The sequence below is a fragment of the Rhamphochromis longiceps genome, linkage group LG4 (assembly GCF_057381845.1).
Source record: "Rhamphochromis longiceps isolate RC_006_pf linkage group LG4, R_longiceps_female_GT1.1, whole genome shotgun sequence".
NCBI classification, from domain to species: Eukaryota; Metazoa; Chordata; class Actinopteri; order Cichliformes; family Cichlidae; genus Rhamphochromis; species Rhamphochromis longiceps.
Window position 1 is genome coordinate 9,406,791 of NC_140560.1, and position 23,927 is coordinate 9,430,717.

The following is a 23,927-nucleotide window of genomic DNA, read 5'->3' on the forward strand; positions in this document are numbered from 1 at the left end:
TTCAATCACAGACCTCTACAGTGGCTCAGACCCCTCCTCCAAATTTTTCACTTTCCGTGCTCCTTCACGGGTCTCTTTCATCCCCATTTCGAACAATGCTCTCCTCCCTTTTATCTCATAGCGAACGTCTCAGTCCGTGCTTCACCTTTCCTTTTTTGTTGAATATCTCCATCACTTTCCTCACAAACACTTTTTAAAAGAAAACACAGAGCAGTGGTGCCAGCTACCAGTAGTTAGTTTTGGCTTGCCTAAGTAGAACTGTCATACTACTGACTGCTGACAAATGACTGGACAGGTTACACCACAAACAACAGGTCATGCTGACGTCAGTGTTTTTGATAACACTTTATAATACAACCTGTCACTAAAAGTGTAACTAAATGGAATTTCAGTGTGTTGTATTTGAAATTACAATCTAATTATATTTACCTATAAATACTGAAAAGTCGGTGGACTAGAATAATGGGGTAACAAATGTATAAGTATGTTTTACTGTGCAATTTCATGGTAATTTTGCAGAAAAACAAACCGTATTTCTCCATCTTACATGTTAAATGCACCGTATTTGTTGGGTGCGGGTCCTATTATGGAGTGGAATAATCTTCATTATACTGATGTGCATGATGGGTGTTCTATTATTCAATTGTCCTTTTATTTTACTAATATATATGTAAGTCCAACTTACTTTTGTTTCCTGTTCAAACACAAACTAAAGTAAATTTAAGTAAAGTATAATTAAAAAAACTGATTGTTACTACTTTATTCTAGTGTACACAGGTTTAAGTATATACAGTATAATTACATTGTAATTAAATTATACTGAAGCGCCATTGAATTAGAGGGGAGTTGCACCTGTAGCCGCCCGCCATATTATAAAAGTTTGCATAATGAAAATAGAAATTTAGAGTCAAAATAAAACTCCAACATACTGGTTTTCTATGTTTTCAACTTTATTGAAGAAAAAAAACACTTCAAGTAAGTCTCAGCTTTCAGCACTACAATTATGTGATGATTAGTAGTGGTCACTGTAGACAACAACAGCCTGAGTCACAAGGTAATGCTCGGACGAGGACCCCGAAGGCTGCGTGCGTCTCCGTGTGTGTGTAGTGTAGGCTGTTTCACATTAAAATCTCCAGAAAACATAACAAGATCATTGCATTAAAACACAAAAACAGACAGAGGATGTAAAAGGAGAAGCCACACTGGCAAATCATTCACAGGAGAAAAAGGGGGAAAAAAAAAAAAAAGAAAAGACGTGATCATCACTGAACTTTATCATTATAGAAATCTTCCAGATTCAGCCGATTACATTTCATTGCACAACCAGAAAACAAAGAACGACAAAACTAAAGGAAAGAATGTTTCGTCTTGTACCGTGAATACCCGTGAGAGAAACTGAAGTATAGCATACAACTTCCACCAGCTCAGAAGCAACCCATTTAATATCAGCAGTCTTTTTGTCTAAATGTCTGTCTATTTTGAGACCCCAATAGAAAAGCTCAGCTGTAAGGCCAAAGCGTATTTCATTTCAACATATGCTTGTTGAGCATGTGGAAGAACAACCTAACCGCATTCCAGGCAAACTGGTGGAGGTTCAAATCCAAACTTGCAATTTTGTTCCAAATATATCAGAGTTTGATCACAGGATGATTTTTGCTAACTTTTTGATATATATACACATATAGCTAAGCAATTTCTCTTTATGAAATGCCATAACAAATAGTGGCAATCTGGCTGTTGTAAACAAATAAAAATAATTAGTACAGAATACAGATCACAGCCTTATATCATTCCACTCACTCTCTTTCCAAAAAGCCTCAAAGTGTGCGACAGAGATCTTGAAATATATTCTGTAGAAAAACCCTGACAGGTACAAAAACTCTATTTGTCCAGTTCGCAAAAGAGCTACACAACAAACATCCCAACTGTGTCCTTTTTACATTGTGCATGAGACATGTGCCAGAGAGCAGTCTCAGTCTAAACTCATCCAAAAAGAGCAATACGCTACAACAAGAAGCGTATCAGCATCACTGCTCGGCCGAGTCTCAGTAAAGTCTCCCGTGCTCGGTAGTTCAGACTGAATATTCACAGCTTTGATTTCAGGAGGCTGGAGAAATGAGACACTAGCCTTCCCGTCCACTACGTGTACAGCTTAAAGAACTTGTGTTTAAAAAAAACAAAACACAACAAAAAGAACTTCATTTTCGACATCTGCAGGATCATTTCAATGCCACTAAATAACCTCTCGCAACATTCAGATATATACCCTGCCCAGAAAACGGGCTCCCCTGCTGGGATCAGCTTTGGGATTATAATACTTGGCCGGATTAATCACTGTGCAGGCAGGTTATAAAAATATATATACACAGAGTATACATAAGGAATATAGAGGAAATAATCACTGGATATTACATTAGAAAGTTCATGCTAATTCAAATCTGACTGCATCACATCCACCGTTTGTCTAAAAAGGCACAAGATACTGTAGCCCCTCCTTAGCGGTGACAGACAGAAATACAGGAGAGTCACAGCCCCACGGGGAATGTGCTTTATATTTCCACAGTGAAAACAGCAGCAGAGATTCTCAGACTATTTTAAACATTGATCCAACGAGACAAAGACTCGAAGGAGAAATCCACCAGTTTAACACTTCAAGTGTGTGTGTGTCTGTGCAAGTAACATTTGCTGGGAGGAGGAGGAGGAGGGGGGGGGGGGGGGGGGGGGGGGGGGCTGAGGCTAAAAGAGAAAGGGTTTTATTTAAATGCTATATAATTAATGTTTAGTTTAAGTTGTGCAAGGATGGAAAAATTTATTAAATTAGATTTTCTTGCAGATTTTTAGGGATATGTAGTTACTGTCATTCATTTTTGGATGTGAATGCAGCTCAAGTTTAAATAAAACCCTTTCAAGCGAAGAAAGTACAAACCTGCAACCTGTTATTTCAAGATTTGATAGCAAAAAAAAAAAAAAAATCCCAAACCTGAAACATCTGCTGTGTTTCTGTCTGTCGTGAAATCAGCTGTTAAGAATTTGCTGACAGAAGAACTGATGAATCTGTAAGAACTGAAGTCTGTAAATCTGAGTAATGCCAACTGGCCTATGGAAAGTGTGGTAACATCTTAGCCATACAGTACGCACAACTTACCTACTGTATGCGTATACACTGTACAGACATGCAGGTTGAGGGGAAACAATCAAAAAATACAAGTAGTACATGCTTTGAGTATGCTCTGAGAGGACAACACATTTTGGAAGATACCCAGCCCAGCCCCACCCAACCCCTTTAGCATTAGATTAATGCATTTAATATTTAGATGTTAGTCATCTATTTACCCTATTCACTAAGGCGTCACAGAAATATGTCAATCGTACCATGCTCTATCGTGACGATACATTTTATACAGTAAAGTAAATCATGCAGATTGCCACGGTGCTTTCTGATGTCGCAGACCGGTCCATCGAAATTCATGTTCTTATCTGCCAGACAATTTTTGAAAAAACTAATGTAAATAATAAAATGGCATATTGCTACCATTCCTATTGCTCAGATTCTGCAAAAAGGACAAGCACCACCATGGTGTTTAAAAAAAGGGCACTGAATACAGTGTGTAAGATTGCACGCTATGCAGTGCATGTGCAAACAAGTGGAACAAGTACATGTGGGTGAGTCTGCTTTCCACTATTAGAGTCACTGAAAACAGGGTGGATAAGTGGGGGGGGGGATCTAACTACAAAAACAAACAAACAAACAAACAAACAATAAACAACACAATTAGAAGCAGTTTAGCAAAGCTGCTCTGCTGCACTGCACTGGCTGGGATAAGCTCTGAAGACAGAGGGAGAAGTCGCTCTGAGCCATTAATGTTGACACAGATGAAGTCTTGAAAGATAAAAACAGTTTTTTCCTTTTTTAACAGGGAAAAAAAATAAACAGCTGATTAATTCATGAGGACGGGATCGACAGACTCTTTTGTAAGGCAGGGGGAGAGGTAGAACGAAAATGCTGGAGCTCAATTGTGGAGCCCTACCCAGTGAGGCAGAGGGTTGCAATGAAAATGATATTCCTTTGATTGCTAATGACAAGTGTTAAATTAAAAAAAAAGAGCCATCATGAAGAATACTGAAAAGGCAAAACTGTCCTGTTAGGAGCGAAAGGTGTAAGAGAGTGAGTCTCTGTCTCTCCTGCATGCATATTCTGTGTTTTACATAGAAACTCCAAATGATAACGAGGCTGGAGGGGCATGGCTGGTGATACAGGTAGGTGCCACTTGTTACGAGGAGGCCACAGCAGGTGATACTGTAGAAGAGGCATTCATGGTGTTTTTTTTCCTGTCTCTTTTTTTGTGAGGTTTGATGAGTTTAAGACAAGAGCCCTATAGATTCACAAACACTGTACGGGTCTGACGGATGAATTAGTCACTCTGCAGGCCACGAGTGTGGAATGATGAAGAAGCCTCGAGTTTGTCAGGAGCAAAAGTGAGTGCGATTGTTTTTTTTGTTGTTTTTGAAGGGGGCTAAGCAGTAATGTAATGGGCGATATACTCCTCTACTGTTATTGCTTTCCTGTTTTTTTCCCTTCCCCTCACGCCCCCTCCCACAGGCACTTCAGAGGATTGGGCTTTGGCTGAAGTTGAGTGTGAGAGCAGGCTGTGGGGGAGATGACAGAGGATTGGTGGTAGTGACAGGAGTAACAGACAGAGTTAAAAGTGTTCTTTTGAGCTCTACCTTGTCGTCTGAAAGCTATCACCCAGCAGGATACTAATCTGTCAGTGAAAAAGGTTGCAAACGCTGGTGCTTGTCCTGTGCCAGGGTGAGAACCTGAGGACTCTTAGCCCAGGCCACTAGCTGACTTCAAGAAGATCAGGGGCTGAGATTGAGGGTGAGAGGGAAGCTGAGGCTTTATTAAAAGAGCAAGGTTCCTGGTTGTCCAGCCTCCCTCCATGCTTATTGTCTGTGTCTACAAATGCTGTGCTCTACACCTCCTCAGTCTGTATGGTTGTTTGTGTGCTTCTTATCTAAGGAAGATGACGCCTCTGCTTCTACCTTGACCTTTCGCCCTCCTCTCCCAGTCAGGACCTTGTAGCAGCCCCGAGTGATTTTGTACATCCAAATAATGTTCAAGACATCCAGGGCAATGCAAGAGGTGATCCATGCCACCTGGGCACCCAAGCCCAGCCGCTCAAACTCCGGAGTGCCAAAAGTGGCGAATACACTGGCCCAGTAGGATGGCATGACTGCAATGCGCACCAGGAAGAACACCACAGCCATAGCAACCCCATTTAATACCACCAACCGGTGTGAGCGTGGGTACTTTAATGACTCGAAGAACCACCTGGAGGAGAAAGAGCCATTAGGAAATGTCAGGGAACAAGATATGTCTGCCATATGGTGTGAAGGGGATCCTGACAAGTACATATTCACAAGTGAGGATGACTCACCTTTGGTTCACAAATGGTGTGGATAGCTCAGAAATGAGACGGAAATTGGCAAAGTAGGGAAGGACACCACGGGTCTGCGAAGAGCAAACAACACAGATGATGAGGAATTTAGGAAGCAGAAGGACACAAAAACAACAAGAATCGGGTTTCAGAAAAATGAGCCACTCACCAAAACATATCCGTAAGCATAGAGCGCCGCCAAGTGGTGGCAAACGAAAAAGCTGTCCCCCATAGTGCTCCAATTACATGCTAGCAGCACCAGGTCTGGAGAGCAGGTGGAGACATTGGTCATTAAGCTAGCAAAACATTACACAGCTGACTTTAGAAGAAAAGAACAGAGCCCAGGCTGAACTGAGTCTAACACGAACACAGAATACTCAGGACTTTGACTCTAAAAATGACTTTGACATAATCAATTCATCAACAGATGAATTAAAACTTGTTACAAAACTTGGAGAGCTGACAATACATTCAAAACTAGAATCAAGTCATAAAACAGCAACTGAAGATAAGGAGAGCAAGAACAAAAGAACAAAGAACACAAATTTGCAGAAGAAACTGAAGGAGACATCTATGGTCCTCCATTTTCAACAGCACTCATGCAGCATTTTCATGGACTTAAGCAAAAAGTCCATGAAATATGTTTTTATTTCTCATTCTTTTGAGAGAACAATCAAATTGGTATACTAGTGGACAATTTCCTTTCCTAGTATTTTCAAAAGTTCAGTCGCTGATAATGAGCTTGCTCTGGACATTTCCCTACCATCACGATGACCAACCCACTCATGTGGCCATTATTTGGCTGCAGATTCCACAGATTCCCCTGCTAATTACCCAATCTCATATTCGACTGATGCCACAGTTTTATCAATCCCTGTAATTATAAAGGCGCAGATGGAAACCATTTATTAGTCATCACAAATTTCTGCAACCAGGCCTAACAGTCTAATTACCGTGCCTGACAAAGCCCAGCCTCCCAAGTCAGCAGTTATTGCTCTTTTGAAACGACTGAACTTTTACTAATGAATCATTTATTATTAATGGTTTATTACCATCTTCTGTACCACTGAGACTTGGCTCAAACTAGAGGACTACTGCCCCCTTGTGGAATTTTGCTGACTAAACTACAAATTCTTGAATGCCCTGAGGCGCTCGGGCTGTGGTGGGGTAATCGCTGCGGTTTACAAGGGTAATTTGAATTGTGTTCCATTTCCTCCCACTTCTTTTCATTCATTCAAATTACTATTGTTCAAAATTGACTGTGAAAATCTAGTTTGCTATATTATTATCTACTGACCTCCTAAATCTGCTACCAACTTCCCTAAATGAGTTCCCCAATCGACCTTCATCTATTGTTAAATTTGACAAGCTCATTTTGGTATGCGACTTTAACTTGCGCATTGATTCCTCTAACTGAATTTTACACAAGGCATTTCATTTAGTGTAACATGTTAATGGTCGCACACAATGGTGGGCACATCCTGGTTGGTTGTTTTACTCTTGGCTCATCTTTAGACTCTCTCTGTATGTCATATTTACTGTTTCACCATAAGTGTAATATTTTTGCCACAGTTTTGCAGCCAGTATCGTTTTCAAAGAGGAGAATCATAAAGCCTAGGATCTTTAATGAGAACACAGTGGCTACATTTTTAACTCTCTTACCAAGTGTCAATTATATTTGTAATAAAGCTGAGATAGAAAAATACAAATCACTGCCTTTTCATGACGGAACCAGTTACTAACCAGTCTACTTCTTTGGCTTAATTAGCATGAAAAACAGTCCAAGGTTCTTGTTTAACACCACGAACAGACTCCTTAATCCTGCTCAGTCTGGTTTTCCTGCCCAGCCCTCGGCTGAATGTGAAAAACATTTTTTTTCCTCTTCTGTTGTCTGTTAAGATCAATTATATCAGGTCACAATTAAACCCTAGTTGCTTTCAACCTGCTCAGTTGTGTCATGGAGTTCTGTTATCTAAGTTTTTTCCACGACAGATCTTCGTTATGTTTCCTAAAATGTGGAATTGTATGTAATAGTAGCCTTTGACACCACTGATAATCCCATTCTTATTACAGAACTGGTTTGGTATCTCAGGCCTAGCTCCTAAATGGTCTCATCATACTTATCTGACAGATACTCCAGAATTCATATTAACTGTATGTCCTTATCAGAGCCCCTCATATGAGGGGTTCCACAGAGCTCAATCCTGGGTCCAGTTCTGTTTTCTGTATATATGTTACCCCTGGGTTATCTATTAAATAGCTTCTAACAGGGATTTCCGACCGCTGTTATGCTGATGATACATTTTTCTGTTAAGTCAAACAACCTGAAGAGCCTCTCCTATCTCGGGGAATGCTTCACTGCTGTTATTTGTTGGATGTCTTTAAATTTCTGCCATCTCAATACTGGCAAAACGGAGGTTCTTGTGTTTGGCTCTTACAGCTTCTCTAAGATCAGTCATTACATTGTCCAGCTATCCAGCAATATCAAGTCACCTGTTAAGAACCGTATTTTACCAATATTTGAATTTGTAATCTCATATTCTCAAATTCATTCTTCATTTTTTATTAATGACATATAAAGCCCTACATGGCCGGGTTCTGCCTTTCTAGCAGACCTGCTAAGACCTTAATCGAGCACTCAGCCTGCAATCACTGATCAATGTCTCCTAACTGTTTCACACTTCCACATCTATTTTAAAACCAGAGGCAAAAACTCCTAAACCTTCTTTAGGAAAAGTTTTTCTTCTTCTTCAGCCCATGTTCTTTGTTCTTTGAATGTATGGAAGTATGCGCTTGTATGTTTTAGACATGCGCTTATCTTTTGTGTTATTTTATTTAAACTGAAGCATTTAAAAAAGTGCTATAAAAATAAAGTTACCATTATTATTATTATTAACTTCATAATAGTTTTTGTCCTGTTCTGCAGATTCTATGCAAGTTAGAATTTTTATTTATATAGCGCTAAATCACAACAATCGCCTCGAGGCACTTTATATTGTAAAGTAAAGAACCTACAAAATGTCAATGCTGAGCTCTCCAAGGCTGCAGAGGAGAACAAAAACTAACGTTGCAAGTTCACAAATGACCTGGAGTGCACCAACCAGGGAATGAAGGACTCCTGACTATTCTTTCATTTAATGTACAGGGTTTTTGTTTTTTATTAAAAGAAAGTGTAGGTGTGTCTCCCTTTGGTTTGAATTCTGAAGGAAACATTAGAAGTGTTTTAAATTCCAATTCAAGGACACATGATAAGACAAAATAATGACTTTCTTCCAAGTCGGACATGTCAAATATTTTGTCCTTTTTCGATGCTCCTATGCATTCACGTATCACAGGTATCCTTCATAGCATGTAATATACATTTAATTAAAACTATCCGACTCTACAGTAACTTGATTACAATACAAAGCTCTACTTGCACACACACACGAAGGGTAATGGCAGCCACATATGCAAAAAAACGAAACAAAGACAGAAGAAAAAATTAAACCTCACCATATAGGAGGTAACCACAGGTTATGGCTACATTTAGTTTGACGAGACTGGGGTCACCCCTGTGGAAAAGCAAAGGATACAGTGTAAAGGCACAAAGCCATAATGCTCAATCAGTGAGAGACTGAGATTACTGAGATTACCCAAATGCACCACTGAACAACACACGAAATCATTGCTGGCTGTGGATATCTGCCTGTACAACTCCTCCACCTAATGCACAGCACACAGTGCGATAGTTGCACCGTTTTGCACATCCTGTATAGTCAAAATAACTTATAATTAAACTACTTGTATATTAGAGACATTTTAATATTTTGTAACTTTGTAATATATTGTATTATTAAAATGTAGCTCAGTCTGTTACAGTGTCTTGGAGAAACAGTAACCACATAATTTCCTTAGGGATTAATAAAGTTTCTGATCCTGATTTTAAAAAAAGAAAGTAAGAAAAAAAAAAAAAAAACAGGAAGAAGAAGCTTCAGTTTATGAGTTAAATTTGTTACGTTGTCTTGCTTCCCTGATCGACAGTCTGCAATACTGCACCTCTTGCATTTCTTAGCAGATTAAAACTGAAAGGTCATTTAAGTTCGACTGTCTAACCTTGATGAATTTGCTGTGATACTGTTGTGTGCGGTATAAAGGCGACTGTCTTGACAAGAGCAATGCTTGTGGTGAATCCATAACATGACAGATAGCTCTGCAGAAAAGATATCCACAATGCTGGCACTCCGTGTTCCTCTCCTCCCGTTTGACAGCGTTTCTGTTTAATCAGCAATCAGTAGTTCGGGCCATAAACCTGTGACCTGCTGCTCTTACCATTAAAGTGTCCTTGCAAATAACATCGGTTTAAAATAACAATGGAGGTATGTCTGCTTCAATAGAGATCCGATCCTTGTATCAGCCACAAGTATCGCATAGCAAATGACTGGCTGACTGCTTGTGTAACAGGAGCTCGCAGCACAGCGCACATGCTCTACTATACACTGTACCCACACCAACAACATGACCCTGGGCTCACTGCTTTCAAAATGTATTCTTTATCTCCAAGCTTCGACTGCCTCACTTTAAAATAAGTACTTTAACTAAGTGCATTGAACATCTGGAGATATAACCAAGTTACATGTAAGATTTTCTTTTTACCATACCATTTTAATATCTAATGAAATGTATGTGATAGAAACACACAGACACATTGATGTCAGTCCAAAATGAACAGTCAGGTCAAAGAAGAGTATTTGTTTGAGTTTAAGACTTAACTGCTCAAACATCCATCCATCCATCCATCCATCCATTCGCTTCCGCTTATCCTTTTCAGGGTCGCGGGGGGCGCTGGAGCCTATCCCAGCTGTCATAGGGCGAGAGGCGGGGTACACCCTGGACAGGTCGCCAGTCTGTCACAGGGCTAACACATAGGGACAGACAACCATTCACACTCACATTCACTCGCACATTCACACCTAGTGACAATTTAGATTAATCAATTAACCTATCCCCACAAGCTGCATGTCTTTGGACGGTGGGAGGAAGCCGGAGTACCCGGAGAGAACCCACGCAAACACGGGGAGAACATGCAAACTCCACACAGAAAGACTACGGCCTGATGGAGGAATTGAACTCAGGACCTTCTTGCTGTGCGGCAACAGTGCTAACCACCGTGCCACCGTGCTGCCTACTGCTCAAACATTTGTATTTATTTGAAAAGACAAAAAAAAAAAAAAAAACATTGTCGTTTTACTAATCTAACATTTCCCCAACATTATTGTTTCCATGAGTATACGTGTATGAATGTAACAAACATGGCCTCGGCCTGTTTTGTTGGAAAGTGTTCATCACACTCTGACAGAAATGCAACGTGCAAACATCAGGTTGGCTAATGCCCATCATGCCTGATAATGTGATTGTCAGGGAGCCTGAAAATCCACATACTTCTTGGTAATCTCATCCGTGTGACTCAACTTTGATTAATCAGATCTACAGTATATTCACGTTGTCTCTTCATGAATGGTTGACTGACTGGAATTTGGCCCAGAAAGATACGTAGAATGTTAAACAGGAAGTACTACAATAGCGCCAACTCAACAGGCATTATACAAAAGACACTCAAAGCCAAATGATATGCTGTTAAGTGGCAAGTAGAAGTCATTTAAGAGCACCAGATGCACTTAGCAGTTTGCTAGGCTTTTTCCATGGGGCTACAGATACGTAGTAATCAGAATGAACCTTGAGCTTATATGTGGTTCAAAGAAAAGCGCAAAGGAAACTTAAATAAACTCTCTATATTCTTACTGAACGCAACTTCGAGAAAAAACCTAACTCTCTCAGAGTTTGTCTTTGCTCAGCAGAACATCCTCACTGGCACATCAAAGTATAGAATTACCTGTAGCGTCTGTACTGTACTCTGTATCATTTATCTCTGTGACAGCTGCATACCCTTGACTGCCGCTCTTCTAAATCATTGACTGTTCCGCTTTTTAACTCTGACAACTTTCGTCTCAGATGGCCAAAAATCACACAGACTTAAGTGGGGGAAGTGTGGTGGTGCTTGGGCTATGAGTTATGTTCACCAGCAGCTGATCTGGAGCTGTGGTGACAAATGACAGCATGGGAATAGAAGGGTCTGACTTTCAGTGGATCTTAGACTTTTTGTTAGTCTTAGTCTGCAACCCTTCATTAAGTCATTCCAGAGTTATCAACAACTTAGATCTACAGATAAATCACGAACTAGCTGGCTGTGTTTCAACAGGTTACGGTTTAGATTCAGGGAAGCAGGTTTTAAAAGTTTTGACGTTCAAGAATGGGGAAACGGATAGCAGCACATTGGTGAAACTATGATGTATGAAAGCGCTTTTCATTTCCACCTGATGAGATGGATACTGGAAGTCCCATTCAATGTCAATTTTTGATTTAAATATTAATTCCAGTAAGATCAAAAGAAAGAAATATAATTCATTGGTTGATGATTCTCAAGGACGTTTATTCAACCTGTGACAACCAGGAGGCAAACAAACTCAACTCCAGGTCTCTTATAATGAATGAATGATAATGTTGGTAACACTGACATCTTATATGAATCTGATTAGCTTTCTACTTGCTTGCTCTATCGATAGTTTGACTCTTCATTCAGATATTTACATTTAGTGTTGTGCATGCAGACCCTTAAGGGAAATCTAAGGAATAAAGCATTTTAACTGCAACAATAAAACACATTTGAATGAAGTTTGGAGAAAGACAAATGCACTAATTTACCAAAACCATAGAAAAGAAAGGAATGCTGGGATACAGGTGGATGACAAAAACAGTTGATGGACTTCTCTTTTCATCACCTCTATTGATTCTTAACAGCAACAGCATCCTTTAGCTGCAGGGTTGCATTTCTTTGAATAAAACTTGCAAACAAATGGGGCCGGATGCTGATGATGACATGCTGACCCTCCTCAGGAAAGACACTGGTGTTATAAATTAGGTTTTGGAGCCTTGCTAGGTAAGGTGAATTGAGGTTTACCTCTGGATTTTCAGTGTTACAAATGCAGTTCTCATCTTATCTGCTTAAATCGCTGTGGTAACTTCTGTGGCAAACCTAACCTGTTTCCAAAAAGGTTGTGCATGAGATAAGACATCAACATGCACATAACAATTACCTACTGACCAATCAGTTCACCGTTAAATGACATAATCATTCCTGCAAGGTCACATGAGGGATTTGAGTTATTAGCCAGCACCTAAACCCTCTGTCTTCTCAATACAGGGACCTTTCTTTGCTGCTTCTAAAATAAGCAAGTCAGCCTGTTTAACAGTCTAAATTCTGTTTGTTTTTTTGTTTTATTTATTTAAGGGTGTTTACTTGTGTAAACAACATTGGGACAGCAGCTGAAAGAAGGCTAAAACCTATTTGAATACCATGAGAATACATTGAAGCAAAACATTAGTTTAATGGAACACCCTTTTCTAATCCTGTATCTTAATAATGGAGCAGTGATACAAATAAGATTGCATTTACAGCCACTAATGCCTTTCCAGACTTCCCGATGGCCTAAAGTGCTTTAAACTGTATGTATGAAAGAATGAATGAATATAGCAGTTTTTTATAGCAGAAGATACACACTCACACTCTGATGCTTTGGCTGCAAAAACTGTGTTGCTGCGGAGCATGTATTATGTGATTAACCTCTTTGCAGTTTTCTAATATTATAGCTTGGTTGTTGTTTGTACAATATGCCAGTCTGCTGCCTGCCAGTAGACCTGCCCATATGCTGCCAACACCACCTCTTTTACAGCGCTGTGAATAAACTGGTTTGATTTATCAAGCCGATAACTATTAGTGCCTGAGTTTTCTAAATCTCACCAGAAAGACTTGCTGAACTAAACATCCTGGAAAAGCAACACGAGAACAAAGAGTCATGGTAAAAAGAAAGCACACCCTTCAACCACAATGTGAGAGACTGATACAATCCTAATGCTTTAAGTTATTGGTGCTAAGGGTGGTTCTACAAGTTGGTGACTCATAGGGAGTACTTATTTTCTTACACACTGCATCTGCATTTTAGCTTAGTTTTGTTAAACAAACAATGAGACAATCTGTCTGTCTGACTTTATACTCTCCTAATCTGAAGACTTATAGGACTAGATATCATTTTTTATTTATTAAATGAGATTTGACAAAATGCACTTTCACCTTATCTTGTTTTTTTTGTTGCTTATTTTCCTTTAGTGTCAAAAATATATCTCAGGTTGTCCTAAATTTTAAACAAACTGAAATGCGGTCCTCCATTCTCCTCAGACTGTCATGCACATGTTAAGTTCAAGTCCAGATAAGCCAATCAAGAAATGCAGCAGGGGCGAGGCCGGCAGACACGGCGCTTGTTAACCGAAAGGATTATGATAACAGCCGAAGCTGTGCTGACAGTCGGAGTGACAACCTGAAAGAGCCTGAGCAGCAGCTGCAAACAAAGCAGGCTTCTAACAGTTTGGCTCTGACCGCTGCGCCACCATTTAGCACAGCGCCGAGAGAACAATGCTGCTGTGTGACAGGCCTTAATGATGCTGTAGCGCAATCAGATTGACTGGAGAATTAAGGCTTGCTCCACTCCGGTGTTGAAATGAGATGAGCTTTAAAAAGGCATTAGGATACTTCTGGGAATTGGCTAGGTGCCGGTGGGTGACGGGAATAAGCTTAAGAAATTCAACAATAGCAGTGAAGAAATAAAGTTGGAACAAAGAAACCATTTCAGCAGAGAAATGACTGTCACCTTTTGCTCAAGGGGGGTGTCTCAGAGAAGTGATAGAAGAAAAATCCTGCCTGCAACCCCCCAAAAATGCTGGTAAGGTATTAAGCACTTGAACACTGAGCAGATGAAGACTAGCAGCAGGAGGAGGGAGGGAGAGCTCCATCAGCGATGCTAGCCAGAGAAACAGAATAAAAGAGCATTGCATTGATATGGCAGCTAGACATGTGTAATCGGCAACCCAAGGCAGGGGGAGGATCGTGAGGGCTGGTGGTGCGAGGGAAAGGGAGAGTGGGTTTTGTTTTGTTGTTTTTTTTGTTTTTTCTTTGGGGGGGGGGGGGGGTTAGCTGCTGCTGTTTGCTATAAAAAGGCATCTTGTTGGTGGGATTTCTAGTCTGCTGGACAGACAGAGAGGAAGTGAAACAGAAGGTAAGGAAAAAGAGGAGAGAGGGGAAGGAAGTGGTGTTGTAAGTGAGAGAAATGAGAGCGCAAAAGCTGAGGAGAGATGTGTTCAAAAGACTGATTGAGATATTAGAAAGGAGAAAGAAATGGGGGGAGAGAGAGCGGGAGAGTGAGCGAGAGATTGCCATTTCTCTTTTTCAGGACTCACTGATCCAAATAACAGAGTCAGCACTGGTGGGGAGAGTGAAGGCAGAGAAGACAGCGAAGACAAAAATCAAAGTCTAAATCCTCCAAATCAACAACTCTCTGGAGACTCCACTGACACGTTAGATCCATCCTCTCGCCTTCCCTCTTTCGTTCTCATGAAGGCAATGCCATCTCTGTCGCGCCAAAAGGTGTTAACTACCAATCCCGACGATTTTTCACCACCCCCCCACCTCCCTCTTCATCCCTTCATCAGTTTCCACCCTTCCCTGTGTGAGAAAGTTCCGGCTGCCAGTCTGAAAAGGCAGATGTGGGAACACAGGTTTCTCCCAAAAGCACCCACGGCTTTAACAGTACTTCAGTATTTTTTGTTTATATGGTTGCACAGTATGTGGACAGCATATGGCTGCATGCTGCAAATCTTGTCTTACTTCGTGCACGTGACATGATATTCATGGATGCTTTTGGTTTTTTTTTTTTTTTTTTAATGCATGAGTGTCTCCTTTCTGTTCCTCTTACCAGACAGGGTTGGCGTTGACTGCGTCATCGTACCACAGGATGTACAAACAGAACAAGCCCACAATCAACGCGTGCACTGTGGACACTAACCTGGGAGACACACACACGCACACATATTACAAGAGCAAATTAGTGAACATGACAACAGATTAATAGGTTTACAGTCAGGAACAATCATCAGTCTTTTTTACACATCTGTTCATACATGCATAGTGTACAGGTTTACCAAGCTATGGGCTGAAAGAGCTAAAAAAGTGGAGCTAGCTCCAAAAGTGAGTCAATCCCGATTACAGGTGGCAATCACCAGACACTCCATGATATGGTATAAACACATGACATTTTGAACTCCGTTGAGAATTACAATAACTTACATTGTGATTTATCCCCTTTTTTTAAACTGCAAATTATGTTCTCAAAGTTTAACTTTGTCAGTATCTGTTACATTAATAAGATAAAGTTCTCTCACTTCAGTTATTTTTTGCTGAAAGATGAGATTATCAAACATATCAACACTATCACTAAAATCAGCCATCAGTCTGATAGTGAATGGGGTCAAGTTGGCAATTACATGCAATCTGTTTCTGATAATACAGCTAATCATCAAATTCACGTATCTGTTTCTGTCTACATAGGCAGAAATTCATATTTCACCATTACATTTGCACTCGGCAACCTTCCTGTTTTATAGGAATACAACCAGCTGGCAGCCAGTTGAGCAGAGTCACCTAATTCAATTCAGTTTTATTACATTACACAACAACAGTCGCTGTTGTTGTGTAACAGTTATATTATATATAACACGTTTATATATATATATATATATATATATATATATATTTAACACTGACATTGTTGGATTATCGTCTGCTGTGCATACAGCTCAAAAAAACAAATAAAAGTAAAATCTGCTTTTTCATTGGTCTGTTACTTAGGACCAATCAGGAGATATCTGTGGGTAGCATTGCATATAGTTTACGGACTCTTGGATTTCCAATATCTGGTCCCAATATGATCATTTTTGAAAAACAAAACAAAAAACAAAACAGCATTTTAGTTTCCCAAATTTAACACTTGGCTTCAAAATGCAGAGACTAGAACCTACTGGGTGAGTTCATGATGACTAAGCCCAAGTTTTATGTTTAGTCTATGATAGCTGCATTTATTTTATGCACTGTGTTCAAGTAAGTTACTTTCTTTGACCTTTGGAGTAGTTATGTGGGCCACTGAAGAGATACTCCAGAGGTCCAGTGGGTCTTATCTCTTCTCTACCACAATCACAATTCCTCCAGTGTCACCATGCAGCCTCTATCCACAGACTGCAGCTGCCAGCCTGAGCCTTGGCCAAAACTGGCTCGATGGCAGGCTGCTGTACAAGCCCAGTCTTAAAAGTATGACTAGCCACTGAGTTATTTTCTGTTACAGAAAGTTCTGGATGCAGTTACTCTATTTGAGGACGTGCAATAATAAATAAGAGGATGAGGAAAAACAGAAAAGACATGAAATAAAAGTACAGGACACACTTTTTTGCTCACAACCATACTGCTTTTCCTTAGAAGTGCTTCCTCCCTTCTCTCCCTGCACTTAAGTTGTGGTTACATAAACAGCACACTGACACACTGAGAGCTGGCTGTTACACAACAGCAGACCACTCTAGAGTGGGCCATCAGCGCTTTGCCTTTGACTTGTCTTGGATTCCTTGGTCAGTGCACTCCATTCTTTCAATTAGGTAGAAGCAGGCTAATGTAAACCACAGCTGCATGAAGAAAGTGTAATCTCTGAGCAGTACATTACAGAAAACAGATGGAGGAAGAAAATAAAAACAGTGAAAGATGTTACACAACTACAAAACATTGCCCCCTGAACCTCACCCCTGAGGTTTAAGTTTGAAACTTTAAACCACTCTGTGCTCCACCAGCCGTTCACATCACAGCTGTAGTTGTGCAGAACAATGAGCTGGCCTGAGGCACATCGAGGTTCATCTCAACAGAACCGCACAGAGGTTAGCTCGGTCAAGGCTTTATAACATTTTGCAGCTACAGATTTTTATTTTTTTTTTGAGGAAGTGCATCTCACTTGTACAATTTTATGACAAAAAAATAAAAATAATATCATTACTTTATATTTTGCTATGAATAAGGGGAGTGTGTGTTACAATTTATTGAAATATGCACAAACATGCATGGAAATACAATATACAAGCTAAAAAAATGGTAGAAAAAGACTAACAAGCTTAAAAGTCAATATTTGGTTTGACCACCTTTATTTTTCAGCACAGCCTGAAGTCCTTGGAAAGCAGTCATGTAATTTCTTTAAATAGTCTTCAGGAATGGTTCTCCAGGCTTCTTAAAAGACATTCAAAGCTCTTCTTTGGATGTTGGCTGCCTTTTCTTCAGTTTTCTTTCAAGATGATCCCACCATGCTTCAATAATGTTAAAAACCGGGTTCTGGGGGGCCAATCCATGCCTGACTGATGTGTGTTTTTTCGGGCCCGATATGCATTTTCTGTATTGGCACTGTGTTTGGGATCATTTTCATGTTGAAAAATGAAGCTGTTCCCAATCAGAAGCTTTTCAGATGATACTGCATGGTGGATCAAAATCTGATACTGTGTTTCTTCAGTTATAAATCAGTTTTCACTGGCTGATTGCAGCCACAACCATGACAGCGCCTCCACCGTGTTTTACAGATAGCTGTGGACTCTTAAGCCCCTTTTCCATTAGTACCTACTCGGGTCGATTCGCCATGGAACAACATGACCTTTTTTGATGCTTGAATGATTCACAGGTCAGTGTTAAGCAGCTCAAAAAACCCCCAAAAACCATTCCTCTGAAAATGGTGAAAAAGCAACAAATGTCCTAAAAAACATTTGTGAGACCTTCAGAAAGCCTGGAGAGGTATTTCTCAAGACTACTTTTAAAAATTAGGAGATCTGGCTTCTTCAAAATATTAAGAAATGGGAGAGGAGGGACTGTTGTACAGTATATTTCAACATTTATTATCCTAATCGATCATTCTTAATGTTTTATCACCTCCTAAAAGGGGGGAAAAAAATGAAAGAAATCCCCGGCTATACCCCATTTTCCACCAACCAAGTACTGATGCTCAGTCCAGAATCAATTCCATGCTTTTCTACCAAAAAAAATAAATAAATAATTAACTCACATTCACTGAAAATTACAGTCCCAAATGATGAAATTACTGTCTTCACTGCAAAAAATTCACCAATGATCGTCCACCATAATTTTCTTCCCACAGGCATTACATCCAATTCTGCTGGTAATGCAACATAATCGGTTCCCTTTCCTCTTAAAATGTGCCGGCATTACTACCAGCAATGGCACTATAGCACAGCGCTGCTGTAAAAAAACAAGGTAGCTCAGGTGGAAAGAAAAGGCCTGTTGACGAGCAGCGTTTTCCTGTGACGTACCTGGAGTTCCATTCAGTGAGCTTGGTGGGAGGCAGCCGTCCATAACCTGGGGTAATGGCGGAGGAGAGCGGCGGGCTGGCCACTGAGAAGAGAAGCTGGAAACCCACAAAGCTACCAGCTACCACGGTCAACTCTCTCGTCTCCATCACTCACCTAAACACAATGGGGAGCAGAGGAGGGGGGGGGGGGGGGGGGGGGGGGATGCACAGAGAGTGATACACATGGACAGGTTCAATCGATGTCTGTCAGTCATTCTGGGCAGTGCCAGAAGAGAAACTGAGGTGGCATTGAGAGCGGAGGGAAACTGTGGTTCAGCCGGCGCACAAAGAAGAGGAGGAAAGGGAAAGAGACAGAGGGAAGAAATATAAGCTGAAGACATGAGCCGTCTAATGCAAGTGACATGAGCGCTTTAGCCAAGAAGGGCACGGTGGGAAAAGGTGGGGTAAAAAGCTTTTATAGATAACAGAGTGGCAGAAACAGAAAAGAAGTTACTGGGTGTGAATACGTGATGCTAAGCATTTAGAACTGAAAAAAGGCTCTGTGTTATTATGCACATTTTGCAAGGGGATTACAGAGAGTTGTTTAGGACACACCAAAAAAAATCCCTGAGAAGAAAACAAAGCCTGAGCGAAAGAGGATTTTCAAGATGAAGCAACAAGTTCAGCTCATGGGATTGCATAAAGAATTTCAGGCGGTATTTTACTTAAAACAATGCTTGTTGTTACAGCTTTGTTTAGGCTTAAACCCCTTTTTTTTTTAACTCAATCTTTGCCATTCTGCCTCGCTTCCATGTTGCTGACACTTTATCTTAAAATGATAAGGCAAATTTGAACTAAAAGGAAACCGTTCCAGGGAATGCTAAGCAAACTACCGATTGTAAACATACACTGTGAACAGTCTATATTTGAGTAGCTTATGAGATTTATTTACTTTGACTCACGTCATCGCACCAGAAACCAGTCTTTTCAAACCGCAGGTAATCAGCGAGGGAACGGTGCCACGCTCACTAAAACCACTGAATCAGAGACTTTTTTTTAATGAGTCCTTGAGTAGTTATAGATTTTCATCAGTTCATACAAGCTCAGACAGTAGTCCTATTGGTTGTTACGTTAAACAAGAACAAGAAGTTCAGACATTTTTCTGAGAACTTCCCTAAGTTGAAAAAACAGATAGCATTTAAAGAAGTTCCACTTCTCTAAGAGGACTTCGCACTACAAGTCTCGACACTTATCAGCTTGTGAGTGTTGCCGTTCCTGTTATTTGTTTCCTGCAAGCAAAAATTACTTGCATTTCTCAGCTTCCCCCCTTCAACAGATCACAACCACAATTACAGCCAAATTGTCCATGTTTAAAACAAACAATTTTAAAAAAGGAGGTCAAAAAAGACCCAAAGTTCACAGGGAACAGAGGGTACTGAAGTGCATTCACATAATGACCTGTTATCAGTTATCACCACATCCTGTGTCAGCACTGATCTGGACTCTGTCCTGATAAAACCCCGTTTCCCAAAAAACTGTGACGCTGAGTAAAAAGTAGAGAAGTTTAAATTCTTAGAGTTAACACTGTTTATATTTGGAATTATTTAATGTTATATTTGACTTTAAAATTGCAACAAACACGTAATATCTAATGTTAAAACTGATCAAATGTACTTAAAAAAATAAAAATATGAGATAGCGGTTCTTTCATGAACATTGGGATATTTGCCAGCAAAAAAAATGTAAAGAAGACTTGGTGAAAAATCTCACTGCTAATTAGTCTAACTAGTAAGATAGCTGAGCTTAAAAAGAGCATCCCAAATGGACTGAGTTTTTCAGAAGACCGGAAAAGCGTCACTACTCTGGGAAGGCCTTTGCGGTTAATCAGTTCAAGGATTTAAGGCCCTGCCCACATGTACACAAGTAAGTCTTTTGGTAAACATAGCCCTTTCTATGTATTTTTGCCATTTCTTTACACATAAACAGTGTTTTATGTGACTGATCTTTAAAACAAAAATCCTTCCAATGTAAGGATTTTAAGAAACTCGGTTTCTCCATATACACCTGGACAAGGCAAACAGATTTGGTCTTGTAAATCCAAAGGTGTATATCATGTGCATGTGGACACAGCCCAACCCCAACTGGAGGATTTGATCATTTACTGCGCAATATTACTAAAAGATTAACATAAGCCTGTGAAGTCAAGGGACAAGCCTGAAAAGCAGCACTAAATGGCTGTAATGCAGGACTGAATGGCTCACTATGTGGGCTCAGAAACAGTCTGAAAACCTGTGTCAGTGGACACAGCTCAGCACCACATCCACACACGTAAGTTAAAACTCGAACGAGATCCAGAAGCGTTGCTGCCTCCTCTGGGCCAAGCCTCATTGAGGATCGAGTGAAGCAAAGTGGAAACTCTTGAATTCATTAGGAAATTCTGGACACAGAATCCTCATGGCTACAGAGGAGAGGAACTGTGCAGCTTGTTATTAGCACAAAGTTTAAAACCCACTAAGTGTGGATTAGTGGAAATACTTATTTATTTGTAGCATCATACACTGCTATTAAGTCTCTGTCAGGGAAAGCCTTGCTTGTTTCAGCAAGGATACGCACACACTCCTACAGGTGCTTAACTGCCTGCAGTCAATTCATTCAGATTATTCTGCAACAATAAAATAAAAATAAGGAAGCCCATAGAGTGGCTAAAATCCTATATCAAACTACGAAGCGGAAACCTTTCACTTTTCAAACTACAGCAACTGGCCTCCTCAACAAGAGAAGCGGGGCTGCAACACAGTGGGAAACATGGCATGCATTTACTGTCTTTTTTACCATTCTCAATTAGAAATATATAAATGGATGAACGAATGTTATGCAAGCCACGTGATTCCACTTTTGACTGGCAGACACAGCAGTTGCTGTACAGTTTGTGAAATCATGCTGTTTACAAAGCAACCTAAGCAGTTTGACCCATATTACTAAGTGTGTATCCAACATTTTTCATCTACATTAAAATGTCCAGTGCTGTGCATATACACCGCTGTGTGAAAGCCAAGGAAGAACAACCTGCTGAAAAAACCCAAAGCACCTCAAGCCAAAGTGCCACGAGCAACACTGCATCAATTCAGTGTCGACCATGATTACAGCGCTGGAGTAATCTTCTGCACAAACTCCCATCGGTAGGACAAACTTCACTCTGCAGTAAATAAACACATTTACCAAGAATCAAAGCCGCTGCAAGAAGTGCAACTCCACTCCAGCTTTCCAAAGCCCCATTCTCTCAAATCTGGCATGTTCAGCAGGGAAGCTGAGGCAGGCCATTCTTCTTTCTTTTTTTGGGGGGTGGGCTCTTATTGTCCCCAGAAGCAGCTACGCACATTCCCGGGCAACCCTGATCATATGCAGCATGTGCCTGAATAATTCATTGGCATTCTTCACCTGGCAGGCTGGTTCATAGCGCCCCATGGGAAGGAGCAGCTCACGGAGCCTCCTCACTGCGGCTGACAGGTCGGACGGGAGAAGTGCTCTGCCATCCTCGTCCGACCTTGGTCCGCTGGACTATCCTGCTGCTGTCAGCAAACCGTGACCCTGTGACATATCGACCAAATATAAATAATAGGGCTTCAACTCTTCCCCCACCCCCTTCCTTTTTGATTTGGAAATCTAAACCGGCCCCCCCAGTCTACCGCATTGCTACAGCAGAGGGATGGGTCTGGCTCGCTCCGAGTTGGAGGATCAGTCTTCGGCCAACCTTCATCACACCAAACCCCGCAAGCAAGCAAGCATGCAGGATCATGACACGAATACTGATACATGACTGGTGGCTACTGCCGTTTGAAGCTGGAAGAAATGCCCAGATTTAGCAAACCCTCTCTTCTTTGATTTGGACTATTGTGCAGCCCGCACCACCTCATCGGCGACTGGCGGGTTCGGCTTACAGTAAAAATGGATCTATGTAACAGCAATAACCCCCATAAATAAATCCACTATGTTTGGCGGGGGTTGTAGTTGCAAATGCATCGTAAAAGCACTGCAGACGGCTGAAGAGAATGGCAAAAAAAATGTGTCGAAAAATAGGAATCTCATTGACAATGGGGGAGAGAAACACAGCTTATTAAACAACACAAAGACAGGAGGTTTTGAGCGGATTGTAACAAGCCGCCAAAGCGCAGCGGACTGATTTCAGGAGAGCAAAGTTGCTCCAGAAGAAAGCTCAAACTGTGTGGACTGCTACGTGTCCTGTTGTTTCTGCCGCCACGGCAGGAGGAGAGAGGGACACGGGAGCTGTTGCAGTCCTAAGGTATGTGCGGGGGAGAACTGCCTAAACTGAGTAAAATAAAGACGGCAAGGCTTTTAGTCTGCGCTGTGTCTGATGTGGTGGAAGGAGATGGGTGAGCTCTCGTACCTGCTATCCGTCGCATGCGTCTGTGTAGGCGGATGAGCTCCCGGTTCGCCCCGTGTCTTCTCCACTTTCTTCCAACTTGACGTTAGCTAGCAAGTCTGCTAATCGGAGGCAGCCCGCAGGCTTTCCCCGTGCGAGCTCAGGGAAGAAGAAAAACAACCTCCGCTGCTACAGCACAACGTGGCAGAACAACCATTACAGCCCGGAGAAGAGAGGCTTTCCCCGATTCCCCGCTGTCATGAGTCTACTTGAAAAGTTTTTTGTTTTTTTTACTCGTTTTTATTTTGGCGTTGACAGCAAGGACTCAGTGGTGACGTCGGTACGTACCCGCCCACGCGTGCACACGCCCCCCACCGCCGCACACCCCTTCACCAGACAAGAGTCTACGCTACAGTCTGTGGGTTACACCCACCAGGAACAAAAGCCACTGTATATTATGATTGATGATGATCCGCTGCAGCACAGGTAGTGGAGACGTACAGTCTGAAAGTCATGCTGCTCTGCTGGCCGATGGACTAACGACTTGCAAGAAGATATCTCACACGCACAGAGTGGACTGAGATATGCTCAAGGGGCTCAACTGTTGAGCACCAAACCTATCCATCATAAGTGGATCATGAGGATTTAAGTTACCCCAGGTGTATTAAATAATATGAGCTCAAACACTCCTTATGTATGTGTCAAATGTAATGTTGAAAAAGCCCCCTTACTTTAAAGCCTATGGAAGGAAAACTATGTAAACGTGACTCGTAGTGCACTGAAATAAAAATGAAAACTACACTTTAGCTAAAAATTAAATGAACCTTTGTCAGATCTAACAATACAATAAATGTAATATTT

General features: G+C 41.0%; 1 protein-coding gene across 2 annotated transcripts; it reads right to left on the reverse strand.

Annotated features, from left to right (window-relative positions):
- Window positions 1-869: 869 nt before the first annotated feature.
- tlcd4b (TLC domain containing 4b) lies at window positions 870-23,403 on the reverse strand. Of its 2 annotated transcripts, XM_085403139.1 has the most exons (8): window positions 23,091-23,403; window positions 22,124-22,273; window positions 18,708-18,860; window positions 15,281-15,370; window positions 8,934-8,992; window positions 5,608-5,702; window positions 5,439-5,512; window positions 870-5,332 (listed from the first exon to the last, which is right to left on the reverse strand). In XM_085403139.1, the coding sequence occupies exons 3-8, from the start codon at window positions 18,851-18,853 to the stop codon at window positions 4,984-4,986; spliced, it is 813 nt and encodes a 270-aa protein (XP_085259265.1). In that variant the 5' UTR covers window positions 18,854-18,860; window positions 22,124-22,273; window positions 23,091-23,403; the 3' UTR covers window positions 870-4,983. The 2 variants fall into 2 exon arrangements, with proteins under 2 accessions (XP_085259265.1, XP_085259264.1); XM_085403138.1 differs by lacking the exon at window positions 22,124-22,273 and having other exon boundaries at window positions 871-5,332.
- Window positions 23,404-23,927: the final 524 nt, after the last annotated feature.

Bases quoted from the DNA above. Each gene is read 5' to 3' on its own strand.
- tlcd4b (XM_085403139.1), bottom strand. From the start codon at position 18,853: ATGGAGACGAGAGAGTTGACCGTGGTAGCTGGTAGCTTTGTGGGTTTC. The intron at 5,703-8,933 runs GTGAGGTTTAAT...CCTGCTCTCCAG, and splicing joins CTGTGGTTACCTCCTATATG to ACCTGGTGCTGCTAGCATGT. The intron at 5,513-5,607 runs GTGAGTGGCTCA...TGCTCTTCGCAG, and splicing joins ATGCTTACGGATATGTTTTG to ACCCGTGGTGTCCTTCCCTA.